The sequence below is a fragment of the Hemitrygon akajei genome, chromosome 9 (genome assembly GCF_048418815.1).
Source record: "Hemitrygon akajei chromosome 9, sHemAka1.3, whole genome shotgun sequence".
NCBI lineage: Eukaryota > Metazoa > Chordata > Chondrichthyes > Myliobatiformes > Dasyatidae > Hemitrygon > Hemitrygon akajei.
This window is the reverse complement of record NC_133132.1, coordinates 71,973,764-71,999,768: the sequence shown is the minus strand read 5'-3', so window position 1 is coordinate 71,999,768 and position 26,005 is coordinate 71,973,764. Positions and strand designations below refer to the sequence as shown.

The 26,005-nt window shown below is 40.0% G+C and overlaps 1 protein-coding gene across 2 annotated transcripts in view; it reads right to left on the bottom strand.

The window, feature by feature from the left end:
• Window positions 1–16,929: 16,929 nt before the first annotated feature.
• mtfr2 (mitochondrial fission regulator 2) overlaps window positions 16,930–26,005 on the bottom strand; it is a 32,089-nt gene continuing 23,013 nt past the window's right edge. For both annotated transcript variants that reach the window (XM_073056311.1, XM_073056310.1), the window contains one exon: window positions 16,930–17,442. In XM_073056311.1, the coding sequence (XP_072912412.1) occupies window positions 17,368–17,442 (75 nt within the window). In that variant the 3' untranslated portion in view covers window positions 16,930–17,367. The remainder of the gene's footprint in view (window positions 17,443–26,005) is intronic.

The window sequence follows — 26,005 nt, the reverse complement described above, 5'->3', positions numbered from 1 at the left end:
CGGTAGAACAGAGAGATCTGGGAATACAGATCCATAATTCTTTGAAAGTGGCATCACAGCTAGATATGGTTATAAAGAAAGTTTTTGGCACATTAGCCTTGATATAAGATGTTGATGAGGCCTAATTTGGAGTATCGTGTGCAGTTTTAATCACCTACCCACAGGAAAGATGTCAATAAGAATGCAGAGAAAATTTACAAGAACATTGGCAGGTCTTGAGGACCCAAGTTAGAGGGAGAGGTTGGATAGGTTAGGACTTTGCTCCCTAGAGCATAGAAAAATAAGGAAAGATTTGATAGGGATATACAAAATTATGAAGCGTATAGATAGGGTAAATGCAAACAGGCTTTTCCCACTGAGGTTGGGAGATACTAGAACTAGAATTCACGGGTTAAGGGTGAAAGGTAAGATGTTTAAGGGGAACATGAGAGAGAATTTCTTCACTCAGTGAGGTGGTGAGAGTGTGGAATGAGCTGCCAGTGGAAGTGGTGGATGCAGGTTCGATTTCAACATTGAAAAGAAAGTTGGATAAGTACATGGATGGGAGAGATATGGAGGGCTATGGACTAGGTGCAAGTCGATGTGTGTCTAGGCAGATAAATAGTTTAGGCTGGTCTAAATGGGCTGCATGTCCTGTTCTTATGCTGTAGTGTTCTATGACTCTATTGAATGTATATGAATGCTTAAGAATTCTTGTACCAGGTCCTCTGTACAAAGCAATCACAACAACTTCAAATGGGAATGTATGGTTTGAAGTCATTCAAATATACATGTCTGACAAATGAATAAAAACACAAAATGCTGACAGAACTCAGCAGGCCAGACAGCCAGACTAAAATAATAGATAGGGATGAGGGTAAGGGAGGGCAGGGGTATCAACGGAGGTCTGTGAGTTGGATGTTCATGCCGGCAGGTAGGAGGCTACCTAGGCAGGAGATAAGGTATTGCTCCATTGACCTGCATGTGGCCTCATCTTGACGGTAGAGGAGGCCATGGACAGACATGTCGGAGTGGGAGTGGTCTGTGGAATTGAAGTGTGTGGCCGCAGGGAGATCCCGCCACTGCTGGAGGACTGAGCGCCGGTGTTCGGCGAAACGGTCTCCCAGTCTGCGGCAGGTCTCCCCAATGTATAAATGGCCACATCGGGAGCACCGAATACAGTACATCACCCCAGTTGACTCGCAGGTGAAGTGGTGCCTCATCTGAAAGGACTGTCTGGGGCCTGGGATGGTGGTGAGGGAAGAAGTGTGAGGACAGATGTAGCACTTCTTCCGTTTGCAGGGATGAGTACCCGGAGGGAGGTCAGTGGGGAAGGATGGGGGGAATGAATGGACAAGGGAGTCGCATAGGGAGCGATCCCTGCGGAAAGCCAAGAGTGGGGGGGAGGGGAAGATGTGGCTGGTGGTGGGATCATGTAGGTGGTGGCGGAAGTTACGGAGGATTATATGTTGGATGATACCCCTACACCCCCCCCCTTACCCCCATCCCTATCTATTATTTTAGTCTGGTTCTCTTTCTCTCTTTTTTCCCCCCTCACTATAATCTCCCCCCAGCCCTACCTTTCTTTCTCTTTTATTTCCCATAATTCTCCACCTTCCCCCTAGCCCATTTCCCTCCAGCCTATCACTTCCCAGCTCTCTACTTCATCCCTCCTCCCACTTCTTATCCCCCCTCGACCATCCCATGTTACTTCACTCCTGATGAAGGGTTTCGGCCCGAAACGTCGTCACTACCTCCTCCCATAGATGCTGTCTGGCCTGCTGAGTTCTGCCAGCATTTTGTGTTTTTATTTATTTCCAGCATCTGCAGATTCACTCGCGTGCCTCTGACAAATGAAGTTGTGTCTTCACCTTAACTGCTCAAGACAAAGGCATCTGTTATCTTTCACCTTTAAGTGATTTTAGTGAGTGGCATGAAACTAGATGGTGGGATTAAAGCCCTTAGTGCCCCTATTTCCACGTTTCAGCTATTTAATTATCTCTCTATCAAGCACAATCCAGTCCATTCTGCCCAGTTCTCACACTCAAGCAATCCTTTAGCCAGCCAATCCTCTATCTGAAACATTACTGTTCATCAAGCCATATCCACAACAGAAGCACTGGGTGACAAAAGGCCTCAATGTGTGCATTGCCTGTATTGCTGGGCCTCATGAACAATGAAATGTTGTTGTTGGGCAGTCAGGCAGAAGAAGAGAAGTCCTACCCCTGTCCTCAGTACATCAGTGTTTAATGTACCTTTTAAAGGTTCATATATTATCAAAGAACACAACTCAGAAAACCAAGAAAGAAAAGAACATCAGTACAATCAACAACCTCCAAAATCCCTCCTTCCTGCACAAAAAAAATGAACAAAAATGGAAAATACACATCAACCCTCAAATCCCCCTCCTCTGCACACAAAAGAATATCAGGCAAAAAACACAGAATACAAAAAAATCCATGACTGAAAAAAATGCAGTCCAAGTCCACATCCAAAACACAGAAAACCTAGGTAACATTCTCCATCTCCATAGCTGAGCAATCTCACCAATTAAAAGGCAGTTCCCCCTCTCTGTGCAGAGTGATCCCCCAGCGATAAAAAGGCAGTCTCTCCTCTCTGTAGAACCATAGAACATTACAGCACAGAAACAGATCTTTTGGCCCTTCTCGGCTGTGCCAAACCATTTTTCTGCCTAGTCCCACTGACCTGCACCATATCCCTCCATATATCTGTCCAAGTTTTTCTTAAATGTTAAAAGTGAGCCCACATTTACCACTTCATCTGGCAGCTCATTCCACATTTCCACCACTCTCTGTGTGAAATCCAGAGCAACACAAAAAATGCTGGAGGAATTCCCCCACATTCCCTTTAAACTTTTCCCCCTTCACCCTTAACCCATGTCCTCTGGTTTTTTTCTCCCCTTGCCTCAGAGGAAAAAGCCTGCTTGCATGACCATACACTTTCCAATATTGTACTTCATTTGCCACTTCTTTGCCCAATCCCCTAAACTATCTAAGTCTCTCTGCAAGCTCTCTCTTTCCTCAACACCACCCACTCCTCCACTTATCTTTGTATCATCGACAAATTTAGCCTCAAATCCATTAATACCATAGTCCAAATCATTGACATACATCATAAAAAGCAGCGGGTCCCAACACCAACCCATGTGGAACTCCACTGGTAACTGGCAGCCAGCCAGAATAGGATCCCTTTATTCCCACTCTCTGCTTTCTGCTGACCAGCCAATGCTCCACCCACGCTAGTATCTCCCCTGGAATTCCATGGGTTCCTATCTTGCTAAGCAGCCTCATATGCGGCACCTTGTCAAAGGCTGGAAATCCAGAGCAACACAAAAAATGCTGGAGGAATTCAGCAGGCCAGGCAGCATCTATGAAGAAGAATAAACAGTTGATGTTTCGAGCCAAGACACTTCATCAGTCCTGATAACGAGTCTTGGCCTCAAACATTGACTTGAGAATGGTCAGTACTGTCATTCAAAGTTCAAGTGACACATGTAAACTGAAAATATCAAATGGATTTATTTGTCTTTCTTGAAAATGGTTACTATTACTTTATTTCTGAGGTCCTCTGGCAAATCTTCTTTTTCCTAAACATGAGAGATGAGGTTGTGAATTATGATTGATGTTCCTCAATATCAAATGTTAGAACTTCAGAAAGAATTCCATCTTTTACAGAGGCTTTGTTTTCCAGTTGCCAGATGGCCTAAAGCAACTTCTTGTTCGTCGGTTAGTGGGAAAGTTGTGCCAGAGGGTGCACTGTAAAATATTCCATAATTATTACCTCTGAGGTCACTTTTCACCAGCCGTTAGGAACTCACATTCAATAATGAGACCATCATAATGTCTTTGCCAACTCTTCTACACATTACTGTATATAAAAACAACACAATTTTCCAAAATCAGGGGACATAGGCATTGGCCCAAAAGACAGCCACAACTCAAATATGAAGTCTTCCCTCTTCATCCACAAAATACCTTTAGGAATATACAAGAATATAGGACAACATAAATGAGAAAACATCTAGATTTTTACCTGGTTGGTTCCAAAAACAAATACATCTTGTTATGCTTCCCTACGAGCATTTTATTTGATTTTTTCCAACCATTCACTCTCTGCAGGAAGCACTGAAATCTAAACCATGCATCTTTCCTCCTTTATCTTCACTTTCCTTCTGGCAGTATATTCCAAGATCTACAGTATTAGCTGTGTTTCCTGCTGCCATTTACTACTGTATAGTGTTTGCTCAAGTGAGCCATCTAGCAACTCCCCAACTCCTTTGCTTGTGAGATCAACGTTATCAAGGGAGTAACGTTCTGAACTTGCATGTACATCATGCAGCACACTTCCAAAACTTTAGGTACGTTCTATATGATTTTTGAAATATTTTGATAAATTAAGGTGAGATCTTCAGCTGGAGATCAATTGATACACTGCTTTCTTTCAATTATTTTCTTATTTCATTTAAAGGAACTGCCTATATTTGTTCCAAGTTTATTTATTCATATTTACCCATGGTATCTTCTGGAAGGTCTTCCCATCCCGCACATTAACCAAGGAGAGTATGAGTGAGGAAAAATACTCTTCTCGGGCTTCCAGCTGGGTACAGGTATCAATTTTAACCCATGTTTTGATGACAAACTCTGCCATCTTTATCAGGGATAATGCATGGGCATATCTAGTCTGGTGGTATTTATACACTCCCCTCCCCCCCATTGGTTAGTCCGCATCCAATCAGGTTTCTGCTGTCCCACCTTGTCTACTATCCAATTCCAGTTCTTACTTAAGAGTGAGACCTTCATCTTAGTTAAAATTATTTTTCTCTAGCTTTATTTCAATGGCTTCCTTTTCCCAAAAGGCATTTTTCCAAAATATTTACTTCCAAAATGTGCTGACTACCTCTCTTTCCTTGATAAATTCACATTTCCCCTAGGCTTCCAGTGGATTGGGCCCAAGTGTACTTGTGGTGGAGGGAGCTTTGTGTTAAAGAATGAGGGTTATGTCATGGTTATCAGTGAGTTCCTGGATCTCCTATGGTCTTGCTACCCACCATTTGTTGTTGAAGTCATGGGTTTTCTGTTTGACCTCATCTTTAATGTGCAAGTTGGACTGTGCCCTTTCTCCTCAGATGTGGCAGAGCTACCAGTCCAAGAACACAGCTGCTAAAATTACTTCCTGGATTTCCTAGTCATTTTCATCAAACCAAAACTGATGTTCATTCTAACCAAGAATAAGTACATTTTACGCAAGATCAAATCATCCACAGGAGAGATTATTACAAAGAAAACTGCAGCCTTCTACCATTTGGATAGGGATGATCTTCAGTCAGGCCATCTCCTTCTCAATCACATTAATCAGGACATCATGGCCACATAACATCAGAGAACAACCTTTGAATACTCCAGATTCCTGCTTTTGCAGTCTCATGTGCCTCACTTTTGTATGCTGACCAGCAGAACCAAGCTTGAAATAGATCATTCTCACTGCAGGCCTTCATTAAGATTTACTGTCGAAGGTGACTGGTTTGATTTCTGTTAACGACCATCTTTTCCATGCTATTAGCATGGGTTATCCACAGGGACAATTATCCATTAAGTGACCACAACCTTGCCTAGATACATGAGGAGGAGCCTAGATAGAATTAGACCTTTGGTTTTATCCCAAGGGGGCAAGATCAGCAAATTACTTCTTTGTCAGCCTCTTCCTCTCACATCAAGCATGGTATCATAACCACTACTGAGATATATATTGTGCAGGTTTCTCAAGAGCAAAAGTAAACACTAGCTCCTTAAAAACAGATGGGGAATTAATAATAGAAAACATTTTCACCCCATCTTCACTAAAAACATCAAAAGCTATAGGTCATCAAAGAGGTTGCTTCAATTACAGTGAATTTATTGATTCTCATCTTCCAAAATTGCCCACATCCTTGAAAGTGAAAAACAGCATATATAGTAACACCGTTCAAGAGCAGAGGGCCAGAGAAAATAGGGAACTAAGGTAAAAAAAGGTTAGAGTCAAAACAGTTTTATAAAAGGCAAATTGTCTTTAAAAATGCATTAGAGTTCTTTGAGGATGTAACTAGAGGAGCAGATAAAAAGAGAACTAGTTGATGTTTATTTAAATTTCCAAGAAAAAATCTATTAAAATGCCACATAAAAGTTCAGCTGAAGAGACCAAAATCTCAAAAGTTTCTGTGCACCTGATGAGCTGAATGTATCATGATCAGGGTTACCACCATCACCATTACTCATCACTTCAACTGCAACTGGATCCTCGACTTCCTAACCCAAAGACCACAATCTGTGCAAATCAGAAATATCTCTACCTTGCTGACAACCAACACTAGTGCACCTCAAAGCCCACTGCTCTACTCTCTCTTCACCCATGATTGTGCGGTTAGGCACAGCTCAAATGCCATCTATAAATTTGCTGACATACAACCATCAGATGGTGAAGAGGGGGCATATTGAGTGAGTTATGTCACAAACACAAGAACATCTGCAAATGCTGGAAATCCAAAGCAACACACAGAAAAAGAGCAAAGTCATCAGGTCCTGATGAAGGGTCTCAGCCAAAATGTCGACTGTTTATTCTTTTCCACAGATGCTGCCTGGCCTGCTGAGTTCCTCCAGTACTTTGTGAATGTTGTAAGGTATATCAGCTAGTTAAGTGGTGTCACAGCAACAACTTTGCACTCAATGTCAGGAAGACCAAAAAGCTGATTGTGGACTTCAGGAAGGGTGAGACGAAGGAACACTTACCAATCCTCATAGAAGGATCAGAAGTGGAAAGAGTGAGCAATTTCAAGTCCCTGACTGTCAATATCTCTTAAGATTTAACCTGGTCCCAACATATCAATGCATCTACAACAGCAGCTACAGTATATTTCATTAGGTGACCCTGTGATCTCTGTCTCAGAGGCTGACGTTAGGCCGCCTTTAAAGAGAGTGAACCCCTGCAAGGCAGAAGGTCCCGATGGAGTACCTGGTAAGGCTCTGAAAACCTGTGCCAACCAACTGGCAGGAGTATTCAAGGGCATTTTCAACCTCTCACTGCTACGGTTAGAAGTTCCCACCTGCTTCAAAAGGGCAACAATTATACCAGTGCCTGTCAAGTCAAACTTGAGTTTCTAGAAAGTACTGGGACCTAGAGGCAAAAGAAAATTTAAAAGTAAGAGCAAGAATTCACTGATAAACCCAACGGAACCTACCGCCTGAGGGCTGCTTCTGCCCGGAACATTGGGGCGGACTCCTCAGCGTTGGAATCCGCAGTAAGATGCCGAACTTTAAATAACTTGAGACTTTCATGGAAAAAAGCATTGCTGTCACTGCATTTGGGCTAGCTTCATCACAGGGATCATCGGATGCAGGTGCTTCTTGGAGAAACGGTGCGAGGCCTAAGAAGAGCTCGTGAACCTTCGAGAGGGTTCGCCCGGTTTGAAACCATAACGGTCGGAGGCCATGACAGTCCATTAGAGAAACGGAAGTGCAGGTCCAAATTCGTCTACAAAGTCTGAGAGGAAGCCAGTTTTTTACCTTAACTTAATGACAACTTATACCTAATGGCTTATGACTAATGACTTAACCTTATGACTGAGTACTTATGAATTATGACTATTGACTAATAACTAACGGAACTATCAAACTGCCGCACTTGCGAAAAATAAAAGGAAAAGTTGTTTGGTCATTGAGTGGAATCCGGTTAAAAAACCTTCGGGTAGGCGCATTCATCTCTTTCAAGTGGGGAAGCTGCGCATGTTCAAAAAAGAACAAGAACTTCGACTTGACAGTGCCCAAGAAGAGTAGCGTGAGCTACCTTAATGACCATCATCCAGTAGTGCTCTCAATGGCTCTTCACGCGGCCCTAGATCACCTGGACAATACAAACACCTACGTCAGGATGATGTTTATTGACTACAACTCAGCGTCCTACAACACAGTCCTAATTGATAAACTACAGAACCTGGCCCTCTGTACCTCCCTCTGCAATTGGATCATCAACTTCCTAACCGAAAGACCTCAATCCGTGCGGATTGATAATATCTCCTCCTCGCTGATGATCAACACTGGTGCATCTCAGGGGTGTGTGCTTAGCCCACTGCTCTACTCACACATACCCATGAGTGTGTGGCTAGGTATAGCTCAAATATCATCTATAAATTTGCTGATGATACAACCATTGTTGATAGAATCTCAGGTGGTGACGAGAGGGCATACAGGAGTGAGATATGCCAACTAGTGGAATGGTGCCGCAGCAACAACCTGGCACTCAACGTCAGTAAAACGAAAGAGCTGATTGTGGCCTTCAGGAAGGGTAAGACAAGAAAACATATATCAATCCTCATAGAGGGATCAGAAGTGGAGAGAGTGAGCAGCTTCAAGTTCCTGGGTGTCACGATCTCTGAGGATCTAACCTGGTCCCAACATATCGATGTAGTTATAAAGAAGGCAAGACAGTGGTTATATTACATTAAGAGTTTGAGGGGATTTGGTTTGTTACCTAAAACACTCGAAAATTTCTATGGATGTACCATGGAGAGTATTTTGACAGGCTGCATCACTGTCTGGTATGGAGGGGCTACTGCATGGGATTGAAAGACACTACAGAGCGTTGTAGTATCCAAGACATCCTCAGAAAGGCACAGTCCATTATTAAAGACCCCATCACCTAGGACATGATCTCTTTTCATTGTCATCGTCAGGAAGGAGATACAGAGGCCTGAAGGCACACACACAGTGATTCAGGAACAGCTTCTTCCCCTCTGCCATCTGATTTCTGAATGGACATTGAACCCACGAACACTACCTCGCTTTTTTCTTACTATTACTGCCTTTTGCACTATATACACACATGCATCATGCATTTTGTACTGCTGCCGCTAAGTTAACAAAATTCATGACATATGCCGGTGATATTAAATCTGATTCTGATTTCTTAAGTTTAGGAGAGATGATTTCATGAAAACATGTAAGATTCTGAGGTACCAGCAACATACAATTGGCTATAGCAACTGTACACAGACTGGATATTCTGCAGCAAATGACTAACCTCCTGGCCCTAGTGCACATTTGGCTAGATGAGTGTACTTGAACAACTCACAGGAAGCTCAATAATATCAGGATAAAGCAGTCTACCTAATCCATACTCTACCAATTGTCATAAGAATTCATTTGTTCCTCCAAAATGCGTGCACAGTGGCTTCAATGTGCATCACCCACAAACATGCAGTAACGGTTAGTCACGCAGGCTATTCCTGCTACATCTCCAAACCCATAGCCTCCATTGCCAAAGACAATGGAAGCAAATGAGGAATACCATCACATACAAGTTGAAGTCCAAAGCTTTCGGTTTCCTGGCATGGAAATATATTGCCCATCATTCTTCATCACTGACTTTAAATCCTGAGTTCCTTACCCAAAAGCACCTTCACCAGAAAGCAGTTCACCAACACCCTCTCAAGGATGTTAAATGTTAGCTTTGTTAATGAAATCCAGGCCCTAAAAAGAAATGGAAAAATAAAGTTGATAACAGATGTTATGAGGATGTTTGTTCTGGCAGGTGAGCCTGAAATTAACAGGCAATGGTCTATGTTAAGAATTATCTACTTAATATTGAGTTGAGGAATTTCACTCAAATTTTTGAGAATCTTTGCAGCTCTTTATTCTAGAAGACTAATATTGCTTTGGAATTCGCTATTGCCCAAGTGGATGCTGAGCTCTTGGACAGCAAGGGAATCATGGATTGTGAAGAATGAGCAGGAAACAGCATAAAGATCATATCACCTGTAATTTTTTTATATGGCAGAATTTTGAGGGGCTGTATCCTTCTTCATCTCATTTCTTAAAGCATAGTTTTTCTATTCATAACTCAAATAATAATCCCATATTGGTAAATTTAAATCCATAAACTGGTCCTTAAACATACTTGAAGATAGTTACATTTTGGCACGTGGGACAAGTGCCACACGGCTTTTCTTTCAATCAATGATCACACTCTAGTGGCAAGAAATTAAATTACAAGTGGTTTTTAATAATTCAAGTTCATAAAAGGCCTTAAAAAAATGGAGAAATTAACTTCCTGTTTAGTTGTTGGTATCATTCCTAGTCAGTCCTGGCAAATGAATTATGTGCGGCTCACTTTATTTTGAGATGTATTCTTCAGTTGTGAAGCCTCACTTTCCAAATGCAGACTTACACAAGGGTTCTGTTCCTGAGAACTGTCCATCAGCCAGCTTCTGTGAGTTAGACACCCCCATTTTCTAAAGCTACCAATATCACATCACACTTGCTGTAATTCTTTCATTTCATTGTATAATCACCATAGCACTGTCCACAATTAAACTAATGGAATATATACTGTATCTTGCATCAAGGAATACAATGGAGCCTTTTATTCTATTATTAATAGCTTGAAAAATGCTTTAAAAATATGGGAGTATTTGCATAAGGACATCGATAAACAGAGCTCATTCAGATGAATATAAAGGACATTCAAAAGGGTGGATAGGGAACGTTACCATCTGCATTTAAATCATATCTTGGAGTGCATTAAAATCCTATTCCCTCAAGCTGCCCTCCAGATTTTTCACTTCAAAGTGGGACAAGGCAGGGCTGTCTGACAGACACCTCAAGAAAGGCTGAATGAGAAATGCTGATTAATAACATGTTAATGCAGGAAACAGTAAACCCACGTTATCTTAAAAAAAAGACCTCTCAAGTGTTACAAAAGTAGAATACTGCTGAGGTTCAGAAATCTGAAATAAAAACAAAATGTTAGAAAATGATGATCTGAGAACAAAGGCTAGAGTGGGAAATGCTAAAACTATGACCTGATATTGATGAACTCAATGTCAAGATGGAATTGTATAGGATGCTAAGTACAGATGCGAGAATAGGAGCAAGATGCAAGTGAAGTAGCAGTTTTGGTTAATGTTTGTAGAATACGTAATGACAGTCCAAAAGGCAGTCACACAGTAAACACATTGTTTATTCAGTATAGAGGAGACCATGCATGAATAGCAAAGATAACCACAAGTATTCCACATGGAAGAACATTTGTAGTCCTAGACGTTGGGAGAAGAAGCCAAGAACTGGTATAGCACTTCCTGCACTTGCACAGGAAGACACTGAGTTGAAAAATGGGGAATCTGGGTGATGTTGAACCAGTGAGTAATAAAGGGAACAGTTCCCTCTGAATACTAGAAGCAGATACAGGCGATAACCATAGCTAGTTGGTGTTTAATGGTGACATCAGACAGCTGACAGACTATAGGCTGATGAATGTAGAGAATAATTGTTAAAGGAAGGGGTGAGAAGAGAAATGCAAAAATGGTGAGGACACAGATTGGGTCTCCTCAACCACATTGGAGGAAAATTTTTCACTGATGGAAAAGAAAGATCCAAAGCATTATGAAAGTAGCATTGGCCAGACCAATGAGATGAAAAACTGGTAGAATAGCATTCTTTTAGAGACAGGACAGGAGGAAGAACAGTGAGATTCTCTGAGGAAGTTAGCAGACATTGTCAACAATACACCCTCAAAAGTAGACATCAAAGATAGAGAATCTGAGATAGGACGAAAATAGGAAACAAATCTCAAGAATTAGAACATGAACAGGAAAAAGCACTGACAATAACTTCCACTTCTTTCCCCATTTTGTACATGTTTGAAAGACATTAATAATTTTCCTTGTAAATAGCTCTGATGCAAGACCATCTAACTTAACTCTCTACAGATGTTGCCAATCTGCAGAAAATTTCTCGTACAGTGTTTTAATATTAATTCCATTACCAATTCACAATTTTACTGATTCCATACAAGGTCATATTGCTTGTCCAGATATCCTTCCATTTGCATTTTTTGGGATTCCTCAAGCTTTGAGCAGTGCCCAGTCAGAGGTTGGAAGCTTAAGAAGTAGTTCAATAGCCTTTGCCGACCGAGTAGAAAAGGCAGCAACTTGTGGCAGTTGGGCACCTTGAGCAGTGCCCATTCGGAGATCGGAAGCCTGAGAAAATGTAGTTCAGTCAGGTTTGACTAGAAAAGGCAACAACTCGTAGAAATTTGTTGCTTTAATGCCAATCAATGTTTGGGGAACAATTAAAATAATGCAGGGAAAAGCAGAGCAGCCATCGTTTGAGTGGTCAGAGCAAGAGTGGAGATGTTTTAGGCTTTAGGCTTTAGTGAGCAGAGGCTTCCTTCAGAAGGCAAAAAAAGCTGTTAGGTACAGCTCCCCACACCACCCACCATGGTTTATTATTCTTCTTTCTTTATATTTGCTCAGTTAGAACATCAGAGAAGCCAGGTAGGATAGTGGAATGTTCCTCTTTCAGAAAAAGGGAAGGCAGGGAGACCTTCATTGTCCCTGATGACTATACCCGTGAGAAGTGCATCGAGCTGTAGCTTCTATCAATCTGCTTTAAGGAATTGTCGCTTGAACTAGATGAACTGCGGATCATTCAGAAGGCTGAGGGGATGATAGATCGGACAAATAGAGAGGTAATTACACTCAAGGTGCAGGACACAGGAAATTGGGTGACGATCAGGAATGGGAAAAGGGTTAAAAAGGCAGTGCAGAGTACCCCTGTGGTCATCCTCCTCAACAACAGGTATACCATTTTGAATACTATTGGGGGGCAGGGGGGACCTAGCAGACAAAAGTCACTGTAGTGAGGTCTGACTCTGCGATACAGAAGGGAAGTAGGGGTGGGGGGGGGGGGGGAAGGAAGCTGTGGTGAGAGGAGATTTGTTAGTTAGGAAAAACAGAAAGGAAGTCTGCGGATGAGAATGGGATTCCCAGATGGTATCTTGCTCTCAGGTGCCAGGCTCTCAGATCAAGTCCTCAGCATTCTTAAGTGGAAGGGCCAGATGTCATGGTCCATGCAGGTACCAATGACATAGGTACGAAGAGTGAAGAGGTTCTGCAAAGTGAGTTCAGGAAGCTAGGTGCTAAGTTAAAGGACAAGACCTCAGAGGTTGTGATCTTAGGGTTGTCACCAGTGCCAAGTGCGAGTGAGGCCAGAACGACAAACATTATACGGTTTAACAAGTGCATAGGGAGTTGGTGTAGGAGGGAGGGCGTAAAATTTTTGGATCATTGGACTCTCTTCCAGGAAAAGTTGGACCTATACAGAATAGACAGCTTGCACCTGAACTGTAAGGGAATTAATATTGTAGTGGGAGGGTTTGCTAGTACTGCACGGTGGGGTTTAACCTAGAGCTGCAGAGGGATGGGAACCAGAGTGCCAAAACAATTAGTGGAGAGATTGTGAAGAGTGATGTTATCAAGATCTGAGTCAGAAATCAGAAGGTTGAACACAGTGCAACTATTGTCCCAAGCTGCCTATATTTCAATGCAAGAAGCATCAAGGAAAGAGATGAGAGCTCAGGGCATGGATCAGCACCTGAAATTATGATATTATAACCATTAGTGAGATTTGATTGCAGGAGGGGTAGGACTGGCAGCTCACTATTCTGGGTTTCAGTTGTTTTAAATGCAACAGAGGAGGAGGAATTAAAGCTAGTCAGGGGAAGCATCGTGACAGTACTCAGTCAGGACAGACTGAGAACTCATTTAGTGAGGTATTATGGATGGAACTGAGAAATAAGAGAGGTATGAAAACGTTAAAGGGACTATATTGCAGACCACCCAACAGTCCAAGTGATTTAGCAGAACAAATTTGCAGTGAGATCACAGATTGTTTCAAGTTTGTAATAGCGAGTGATTATAGACTATAAAAAGAATAGATGAGACAGAGTTTGTCAAATGTGTTCAGGAAAGTTTCCCTAATCAGTACGTAGAGGTCCCAATGAGAGAGGGTGCAATACTAGAATGAGGCAGGGCAGGTGACGGAAGTTTGTGCAGGAGAACACTTTGCATCTAGTGATTGTATGTCATTAGCTTCAAAGTAAATATGCAAAAAGATTGCTCTGGTCCATGGGTTGAGATTCTAAACTGGAGAAAGGCCAATTTAAATGGTATCAAAAAGGATCTGGCAAGAGTGGATTGGAACAGGCTGTTTTCTGGCAAAAGTGTATTGGGTAAGTGAAAGGCTTTCAAAAGTGAAATTCTGAAAGTACAAAACTTGTATATGCCTGTCAGAATAAAAGGTAAAGATAACAGGTGTTGGGAACCATGGCTTTCAAGAGATTTTGAGGCCTTGGTTAAGAAAAAAATTGAAGGTGCATTGCAGGGATAGGCAGATTGGAACAAATGGGGTGCTTATGGAGTACAAGAAATGCGAGAACACTTAAAGAAATCAGAGGGGATGGAAGGCGGTATAAGGCTGCCCCAGCAGACAGGGTGAAGGAGAATGAATCCTAAAGGATTCTACAGATATGTTAAAAGTAAAAGGATAGTAAGGGACAAATTTAGTCCTCAGGAAGATCAAAATGGCAATCCATGTGTAGAGCCAAAAGAGATGGGGGAGATCTTAAATGCATTATTTGCTCAGGAGAGGGATACAGAGTCTACAGAAATGGGGTAAAGCAGCATCAACTTCATGGACCCTATACAGATTACAGAAGAGGTGTTTGCTGTCCTGAAGCAAATTAGGGTGGACAAATCCCCAGGGCTTGAAAGGGTGTTCCCTCAGACCCTGCAGGAGGCAAGTGCAGTAATTACTGGGGGCCTATCAGAGATGATTAACACTATATATACACATACACACACACACACCAATATTTAGTTAGAAATTGATTAGACGTTGACTGATTAAGGATAGTCAGCAGGCTTTGTGCATGGTAGATCATTTCTAACCAATCTCAAGGTTGTTCAAGAAGGTTCAGTCGCTCAGCATTCAAGATGAATTAATAAATTGGATTAGACAATGGCATCATGGGAGAAGCCAGAGAGTGGTAGTTGATGGTTACCTCTCCATCTGAAGCCCTGTGACTACTGGAGTGCTGCAGGGATTGGTATTAGGTCTGTTGATGTTTATCATCTATATCAATGATCTGGATGTTAATGCGGTTAACTGGATCAGCAAATTTGCGGATGACACCAAGACTGGGGGTGTAGTGGGCAGCAAGGAAGGCTATCATAGCTTGCAGAGGGCTCTGAACCAGCTGGAAAAATGGGCAGAAAAATGGCAGATGGAATTTAATGCAGACAAGTGTGAGGTGTTAAACTTCGTTAGGACCAACCAGGGTAGGCCTTACACAGTGAAAAGTAGGGCACTGAGGAGCATGGTAGAACAAGGCAATCAGGGAATACAAGTTCATAATTCGTTAATGTGGTGTCACAGGTAGATAGGGTCATAAAGAAATCTTTTGGCACACTGTCCTTCATAAATCAAAGTATTGAGTATAGGAGATGGGATGTTATGTTTAAGTTGTGTAAGACATTGGTAAGGCCTAATTTGGAATACTGTGTGCAGCTTTGGTCACCACCCTGCAAGAAAAAAAATGTAAACAAGGTTGAAAGAATACAGAGAAATTTACAAGGATGTTGCCCAGTCTGGAGCAAGGAAAGACTGAATAGGTTAGGAATTTAATCTTTGGAATGTAGGAGATTGAGAGGGGACTTGATAGAGGTATGTGATAGCATCCGTTAGTCTTATGAGACCATGGATTTGCGCCTTGGAGAGTTTCCAGGGCGCAGGCCTGGGCAAGGTTGTATGGAAGATCAGCTGTTGCCCATGCAGCTAGACTCCCCTCTCCACGCCACCGATATTGTCCAAGGGAAGGGCAAGGGGCGATACAGCTTGGCGCCAGTGTCATCGCAGGAGTTGCCAGATCGCGGTTGGAGACAACCTCGGACTGCCTTAGGGACTCCAGCTCCGGATTTGTCCTCAGGGTTTACTCCCTAAGCAGCCATACCCACTCACGGCCTTTCCCATGAGTGGGTATGGCCGCAGGGCAGCGGAGGTTTGAAATCAGAGTTTTCCCTCTCTGAGATGGACTGCCTTCCCAGGCTGACAAGCTCTATCTACCCAATGATAGAGGTATACAAAATTATGAAATGTATGCATAGGGTAAATGCAAACAGGCTTTTTCCACTGAGACTACAATCAGAGATCATGGGTTAAGGGTGAAAGGTGAAAAGTTTAAAGGAAACATGAGGGGAAATTTCTTCATTCAGAGGGTCATGAGAATGTGGAACAAGCTGCCAGCACAAGTGGTAAATGGCAGCTCAATTTCAATGTTTAAGAGAAGTTATGGGTATGGAGGGCTATGGTCTCAGTGTAGGTCAATAGGAGCAGACAGCTTAACTGGTTCTGCATGGACTTCTTGGGCTGACGGGCTGTTTCTGTGCTGTACTTTTCTATGACTATTACAAAAATGTATTCAGTGTAATTGGCCTGTGTAATTGTATAAAGAAACTGATGGATTTTTGAGCCGAATCTGGATACAGAAAAAAAGGAACCACAGGGAACATATGAAAATTCAGTTCAGCATGAAATACTTGTGTGACATATGACCATGAAAGTAGACAGTGTGTAGGTCAGCATGAAGCTGTGAAGCAATGGAATGGCTGGAATTATAACTATTCTACCCAGATTACCCAATGCATACATTTAAAATGCCCTCTCATACTATTGAAAAGGACCAGTCTGGAAATGAGTACAATGCCTTCTACGCATTACTTGTTTTAAAACAGAAAATTCTGCAAAATAGAACAATTGTGCTATTACATGGCTTCAAAGAGCTAGTTTTTGGGACAGAGAGGAACCCAAATAAAATCAAATACAATAGCCACAATACAATAGCCTTCAAAATGAAATATTGGAATAGAAAATAGATATGCGCACATCCTCCAACAGCTTCCCAAGGAAATCACAATTACTGAAAGGAACTAATCTCTACAGCCTCAAAAATTGCACCTAATCTGAAGCAAAATATTTAAAATACATTAAATATCCGATATGCTTTATGTGGAGATGGCTTTCATATTCAGTAGCACTTTGTAAAAATTAAAGCAAACAATAAGTGCACTTGTCACTCAGTTTAATTGATGAAATGTACATTTACAAGACTTTATCCCACTTAACTCTAATCACAGCTAGAGAAACAATAATTTCAAAATTTACAAGTATAATCCAAAGATAAAAGAAACATTAATTAAAAAGATTATTTAGCGCTGACACAGCATTAGCCAAAATTTTCCAAGCATGCAATTTTTTGAATTTAATAAGGTCTCTTTGGAAAAATTCTTACAAGAATAGTTTAACAAATTCTAGCTAACTTAGAAAGCATCACATTTAAAATTTACAATACCTTGCACTAGCCTTCCTAAATATCAAATTATATTCAGTGCATGACTCTTATGGTAAAGCATCTCTCCCGTCACTTGTATCCATTTTACAAAACACCCCTTACAATATTGCCCTACTTCTTTTCCCCTGATTAATTAATAGTATTTGCAAACATTTACATTCCTGGTTGCACTATTTTACCGTTCTTCACAGTATTTTGGTTGTCATGTCTTTGGATGTGCCGCCCAAACTGGAGGGGGAGAAATAAAAATTAGTCACTAAACAAAGTTTTTTGATACACTTAATTGTGTAAAATTCTTGTAATATTGATTACAGTTTAAAATGTAAGGATTATATGTGTGAGTAATCCATCCACTATAACTGTTAAAAACTTCCAACATACAATTTAGTTAATTATAATTACTAGACTTAATTAATAGTAAATAATTACTAATAATTATTACAAAGTCAGTTGAAAAATTGAGGATTCGCTCCAAGCCGGAAAGTAAAACAAAGAAAATAAAATTGGAGAAAAGATACACAGGAGAACTTCATCTTGAAAGACATTATGTAACTGACCCCTCCATCTTGTTCAACTATTACAAGCTATAAATTTTAAGTGCAAGTACTGAATATAAATAACACTACTTCTACCCATTTAAATTTTACTGATAACAGCTTCTAATTAAGTAGCCTCTTTAATATACTACAGCATTTAAGGGTACTTTACAGGAATGTTAGCATTCAAACACAAACTCAAAAATGCATGTGGAAATATCAGGATAATAAACAGATGCTTGGTCAGAGGTAGTTTTTTTTTAAGTGTATTTTAAAGATAGAAAGAGAAGCAAAAAGATTTATGGGAGAAAAAAATTCAGAGCTTAGACACTTGGCAGTTCAAAACACAGCCTCTCATGGCAAAATAAATGCACAGCAATACAGGCATCTCAAAGGCTCATGCTGGAGAGTGGACTAAGGTCACAGAGAGGTTCAGAAATGAAGATGAGAATTAAAGATAAAACAAATTGCTCAGCAGGTCAGTGAGCACAGGGAGCATTTTGTAAACAAAGCCATTTTATGCTAAAGGATCTTTGTCAGAATTGGCAAAAAGGTCTTTGATAGAAACCTTAATTCTGTTTCTGCTTCCATAGATGCTGCCTAACATGCTGAATGTTTCCAGCATTAACTGTTTTTGCTTCATATTTCTACTTCTGCAGTTTTTTAAAAAATTTATTTTCATTGAACATTCCAGATCAATGCCCATCACCAGAATTGGAAAATCGGAAATTAAAATATTGTGAAGAGGGTGAGGAGGAGAGGACATAAAAGAAAGCCAGTTTTATGACAGAAGTCAGGAATGATTAAATAACAAAAGAAACAAACTTTAAGGACAGTAAGGAAGCTGGTAAATATCAAAAAGTTAACCCTATATGAGTGAGATTAATTACTTGAAGTTTTAAAGAAAAAGATTGAATATATCAAATGATTTGTCTGAAAGTTGAATGTGTTTTGAACAGAGACAGGAACATAAGCTTTGATGGAACATTGTTGGAAGACAATAACAAAGATTACAGTAGGAATACAAAGAAGAATTAAAATTATAACCAACTGGAAATGTAGGGGAATGCACTTAAAAGGAGAATATTTAAATTTAGTTGCTTTTAAACATAAGCAATTTACAGTGGTGCTAGAAAGTTTGTGAACCTTGTAGAATTTTCTCTATTTCTGTATATTCCCTAAAATATGATCAGATCTTCATGTAAGTCCTAAAACTAGATAAAGAGAACCAATTAAATAACACTAAAGACATTATACTTGTTCATTTATTAGGAAAAATGATACAATATTACATGTATTTGTTGGAAAAAGTATGTGAACCTTGCATTCAGTACCTGGTGTGATCACCCTTGTTCAACAATAACTTCAGCCAAACGTTTTAGGTAACAGTTGATCAGTCTAGCACATTAGCTTGGAGGAATTTTCAGCCATTTCTTCTAACAAAACTGCTTCAACTCTGGGATGTCAGTGGACTTCCTTGCATGAACTGCTTGCTTCAGGTCCTTCCACAACATTTCTATGGGATTAAGGTCAGGACTTTGACTTGGCCATTCCAAAACATGAACTTTCTTGTTTTTAAACCATTCTGTTGTTGATTTACTCTTGTCTTTCAGATCATCGTCTTGTTGCGTTATCCAATTTTGATGAACCTTCAGGTGACAGAGTGCTACTCTGACATTCTCCTGTAAAATATCTTGATAAAATTTTGAATTCATTGTTATCTCAATGACTGAAAGCTGTCCAGGCCCTGAGGCAGCAAAGTAACCCAAAAGATGATGCTCTTTCCATTATGCTTCACAATTGGGATAAGGTTTTGGTATTGGTGTGCAGTTCCCTTTTTCCTCCAAACATAGTAATGTGCATTTCTGCTAAAAAATGAAACTTTTGTCTCATCTGTCCACAGAACATTGTCCCAGAAGGGTTGTAGAATATCCAGGTAATATTTTGCAAACTTAAGACATGCGGCAATGTATTTTTCTTTGGTGTTCAGTGGTTTTCTCCATGGTGTCCTTCCATAAACATCATTCTGTTAAGTGCTTTTCTTGTAGTGGACACATGAACGGAGACTTTAGCAGGTTCTAGAGATTTCTGCAGGTCTTTTGCTGCTACCCTTGGGTTCTTTCTCACCTCCTTCAGCATTACACATTGTGTTCTTGCTGTGATCTTTGCAGGCTGCACACTCCAAGGGAGAGTAGCAACAATACTGTTTCCTCTATTTAGACAATTACTCTTGCTGTGAACTGAGGAACACTCAAGTCTTCAGAAATGCTTCTGTAGCCTTTTCCAGTTTCATGCATCTCCAAAATTCTTCTACTAAGGTCCTCTGAAAGTTTTTTTGATTGAGGTATGGTGCACATAAACAGATCTTTCTTCAGAAGAGCAGGCTTGATCAGTAATTTGACTTTTGTGTCTTTTTTTTATATATAGGTCAGGGCACCTCTGCAACCCATACCTCCAATCTCATCTCAATAATTGGAACACCCAACTCCAAATAGCTTTTGTATAAGGCATTACCCCAGAGGTTCACATACTTTTTCAAACAAATACATTAAAATGAATTGACTTTATTACTTACATCCTTCATATACAGGAGTAGTAAAAATTTTTACATTACGTCTCCATCTAAATGTGCATTCATAGTAATTTATAATAAATATTATGTACCACAGGACAATCAATATAACATAGAAATACAGTTGCATCAGCATGAATTAATCAGTCAGATGGCCTGGTGGAAGAAGCTGTCCCGGAACCTGTTGGTTCTGTAACACACCTGCCAGTTGTGCAGCGCACATCCTGAGTACCCACCCTGGGATGCTGTCTGGTCCCGCAGCCTTCCGTCTGTCCACCCATTGAAAACACTTGCATACTTCAGCCTCAGATGACCAACCTGCAGGTCACATCATCTGTAGGTCTCCTCAGGGGCTTAGTATTACCGACATCGAATCAAGCATAAAAAAGATTTAGCTCGCCTGGAAATTCACCTGCGTTTATCTTTGAAGTCTGCGATGGTGTGCAGACCTTGTCATAAGCTGCGTGTGTTGTCAGTGGAAAGTTGAGTCTGAATCTTGTCTCTGTATTGTTGTTTCGCTGCCCTGATGACTTTGTGCAGATCATAGCTACATTTCTTGAGCTCCTGCTGATTAACAGCAGTGTAAGCTCTGTCTCATGCAGTAAGTACTGCTCACATGGAACTGCTGATCCAGGGTTTCTGGTTTGAAAGACCCTGACCGATTTCTACAGGCAATCCTCAATGCACTTCCAGATGAAACTCGTGATCCCTTCTGTGAATTCAGAGACATCCTCACCATGGAAGACATTCCAGTTGACGTCATCAAAGTAGTCCTGCAGCATGGAGGTCGATTGGTCAGACCTACAGTGGATGATTTTAACATGGCTGCCTCTTGTTTCAGCTTCTGCCTGTACTTTGGCAACAAAAAAATGGAGGACTGATCCAATTTTCCAAATGGGGGGGGCAGAGGAGCGCTTTGTAAGTGTTGCGGAAGGGAGAGTAGCAGCAGTCAAGTATGCCTTCTCCCCGTGTGCTCACCTGGATGTGATCACAAAACTTTGTACAGACTTTAGTCAGCGACAATGAAGGCAGCCTCTGGGTGTGCAGTCTCCAGGGTGCTGACAGTCTCGTATAGTTCCTTGAGAGGCAGGTCATGTAATATTGGATCATTTTTCTCAATAAATAAATTAACAAGTATAATTTTTTTATGTTATTTGTTGGGTTCTCTTTATCATAGGTTTAGGACTTGCATGAAGATCTGATCACATTTTAGGTCATATTTATGCAGAAATCGCAAAAATTCTATAGGGTTCACAAACTTTCTAGCACTACTATAGAGTAACAAGCACTGGGGTTATTACCAAATGTGACTAATGCAAATTACGACATGGCAGCCATTATTTTAGATAGACTCAATAACAAGCAAAGCCAGTTTTGAAATACATTAGAATATACAAGACTAGGGGATAATTAAAGCAAAAAGCTAGGATTTCACCAGCAAATGAGTTGAAGTTGATAGTCAACTAATGTATCAGAATGAATAAACGGTCTTGTTGGTTGTAAGCACAGTAGTCTAAAGCTCATCATGAAGTTATACTTGACAAACCAGTTGTGAACTGCCTAGTTCAATTTCAGGCAGATACTCAGAAGAGCATGAATCTATAGCTGGGGAATCTATGTTTTGAATTATACATGACAATGGTTTCAATCTTCCTAATATTGGATTAGAAGAAATATTTTGCTAATCCAGTACTGGGTATCCAGGCAATGGAGTTGGTAAAATAGGTGTTGGCAAGGTTCATCAGGATATCATCAGAATACATGGGGAAACTGACATTATTTTCATTCATATGTTGGAGTCCTGGACCCTGATATTGTTTTGTTTTTTTTTGCTGATAATATTGCAGAATTCCCAAAAAGACACAAAAAATCAAATTTAAATATAATCCTCCTAAATATTATGTTTTGTAACAAAGTTACAGTATAAGTAATACATAGGTTAATCATTCACATTTTAGTAGTCAGTCAAATTTCTACAGGTTTGGAAATTCCATGAAGTATAAAAAAAACATTGTGAAATATAGAAAATACTTTCAAGTAAATTTATAACTTCCTTCAAAGATCATGAAACATATGAGCAGAATTATGTTATTTTGCCCATCAAGTCTGCTTCGCCATTCCATCGTAGCTGATTAATTAACCTTCTCAACCCCATTCTCCTGCCTTCTCCCCATAACATTTGATGCCTTTACTAATCAAGAAACTATCAACCTCAGCTTTAAATATACCCAATGTCCTAGCCTCCACAGCCATGTGGCAATTAAATTCCACAGATTAAACATCCTCTGGCTAAAGAAATACCTTCTCATCTTTGTTCTATAGGGGCATCCTTCTGTCGAGGCTGGTGCCCTCTGGTCCTGGATTCACCCACTATAGGAAATAACTTCCCAACATCCACTCAATCTAGGCCTTTAAATATTCAATAGGTTTCAATGAGATCCACCCTCATTATTCTAAACTTCAGCCAGTATACGCCCACAGCCATCAAATGCTGCCCATACATTACCCTTTCATTCCTAGGAACGTTCTCATGAACCTCCTCTGGACCCTCTCCAATGCCAGCACATCCTTTCTTAGATGAGGGACCGAATACTGCTCATAATCCTCCAAGTGCAATCTGACCAATGCCTTATAAAGCCTCAGTGTTACATCCTTGCTTTTATATTCTAGTCCTCTTGAAATTAATGCTAACATTGCATTTACCTTCCTTAACATCAACTTAAACTGAAGGTTAACCCTTAGGGAATCCTGCATGAGGAACCCAAGTCCCTTTGCAACCTCTGATTTCTGATTTTGCTCCCCATTTGGTAACTAGTCTACGCCTTTATTCCTTCTACCAATTGTATGACCATACATGTCTCTACACATTATTCCATCTGCCACTTCTTTGCCCATTCTCCTCATCTGTTTAAGACTTCTAGACTCCCTGCTTCCTCAATACAACCAGCCCCTCCACCTATCTTTGTATTGTTCACAAACTTGGCCACAAAGCCTTCATGAAAATCATTTTTAAGGATTTAAGTCAAAAATTTAACTCAAAGGAGTTAGGCAAGTATATTTATCAAACAACACAGCTATCTAGAAATTACTTGCCTGGGCCTTATTTTCAGGTATTAATCTGACACTTCCTCTGTGGTAGAGGAAATGGGCAACTACATCCATGACCAAAACAGGGGTAAAGGATTATTATGAAACATCATCTTCATAATCTTTCTATTATGTGGCCAAACCAAAAAGAAAAACAAAGTTACCAGGTGAGATGACCATTTTCTCAACTTGTAATACTATCAGAGAACGTCCAACAAGTTTTAACTAAATGTGGAGGTCTCAAGATGGCGCTTATGGAGTGAGACTGTTTTAGGCTTCACTCCAATCCTTTTACTTTTTTCTACCTACAATCACCCCCTAATTGACCTGTTTGTACCTATTCTAAAGGGGTTGATACTTAGGATTTTTTTTTTCGACTGTTTGAATTATTTTTCAACTCGTTAAAATGTCTAAACCACGAGAACCTAAGGAATCGAAACTGGCGAAAGAACCGTTAACTTTGGAAGCAATTGCGAAACTTATGGACGAGAGACTTGGAAAAACTGGAGAATAAACTAACCCCAAAGCTTTCTATGCTCGATGAAACTTTAAAGACAGTCAATGCAAAACTTCAATCACTCACACTGGATTCTCAACAACAAGAAGCAAGATTTTAGCTCTCGAAGATGCCGCTCGCCAGAGAGATTGCAAAATTGAAATTCTGGAACAACAGCAATCTTCGACTTCTCAACTGCTGGATCGTTATAAATCTAAACTTACTGATCTTGAAAACCGATCTCGAAGACAAAATGTCCAGATAATTGGGCTTCCGGAAAATTTTGAGAACGGTGATCTGACTGTATTTTTTTCTAAATTTTTAATGGCCGTCTTTGGCTCAGAAGTTCTGGATACCCCTCCAATAATCGACCGTGCACATCACATTTCTCGTTTTCAACCAGCTCCAGGTACGAAACCACGACCAGTGATTCTCCTGATTCATTATCCTCATACTAAAGAATGTCTGATTCGGGCTGCCCGGAAAAAGGGTATGATCAGCTTTCAAAATTTCAAATTTCGTATTCTGGAAGACTACAGTCCCGAAGTTTTGAGGGCAAGAATGGCTTTTAAATCGGTTATGTCGGAAATTCATTGGAAAGGCTACAAACAAGCGTTGTTATTTCCAGCACAATTGAGAGTTACTCTCAAAGATGAGACTTGTTGGTTGTTCAAATCTCCAGCGGATGCTCAAAGATTCCTTGAAGAATAGCACTTTTTTCATTACGAGTTGACTAATGTATTGTATTTTTACTATTTGTATTAACTTTTTTCTTTATGCTAACAATTAGTCTATAGATTCGGACCTTTTATAATTTGATGATTCTTATAATTTGATGGTTGATAGTGTATTTTTTTTTAAAAACACACTTAAATAAAGGTCTTTTTTTTGTTTATTCTGAGTTCGTTCTTTTTATATTATTATTCTGTTAGTTTTGAAAGTAACTCATTAGATGTCTTTTTAAGTTTATATACACTTTTTTATATCTTTAACGTTTAAATATTAAGGGTGTTTTTTAAAAACTTTTTTTTAAGATGTCGTTTCTTTTTCCCATAAGACCTTAGTGCTTGGATACGTCACATCTGTTTGGATGTGTCTGAACAAGATATGAGGACTTTCTTTTAAAATATTAATACAATATTATCCATTCTTGGGTTTTAACATTTTAGTAATTTTCTTTTGTTTTATATATAAAAACTAATTTTATAGTTTAATCTTTGTTAAACTAACCCTTTTTTTGAATATGGGTGGTTTGTGTGTTTTTTTTACTTTTTCATTTGAGTTGCCGTCTTGAGACATGGGGGGTAAAGTTAGTATTAATTTGCCTGCTTGCCTCTTTCTGGCTTTTTTTCTGGGGTTTTGAGGGTGGGAGAGGGGGATTCTTTTTTTGCTTTGCTTCTTGCTTAGTTTCACTTCATGGGCTGACTCGAAACTACAAAAATGGTTGGAGTGTCGTAACTTCCGGTTCCTCCTTGAACATACTTCCCTCTTCCGGATTCATGAGTTTGTCTTTTTTTTAACCTTATGTGTTAATTGTGATAAATATTAGCAATATGGATAAGATTATCAATTTTATTTCTTGGAATACTAATGGTTTAAATCATCCGATCAAACGGAAAAAAATATTCAAAGTATTCCACAGAATGAATGCTAATATTATCTTTGTACAAGAGACTCATGTGAGGAAGGAGGATAGTCAACATTTTTTTAGGTTTTGGAAAGGCCAACAGTATCATTCGAATTCCCAAGCCAAAGTAAGAGGCGTTTCCATTTTTATAGATTCTTCAACCTCTTTTATACACTATGAAACAATTTCGGACCCACAAGGTAGATTTTTACTTCTCACTGGTTCACTTTTTAATCAAAAAGTTGTTTTAGTTAATGTTTATGCTCCAAACACTGATTATCCTGAATTTTTAAAGTGTTTATTTACATCCTTTCCTAATTTAAATGAGTACATGTTGATAATGGGAGGGGATTTTAACTGTAGCTTAAATCCCTCGATGGATAAATCTAAGCCCACCCAGGTTCTTCCAGATAAATCAGGAACAACACCTTATATACCGGCTGGGTAGCCTCCAACCTGATGGCATGAACATT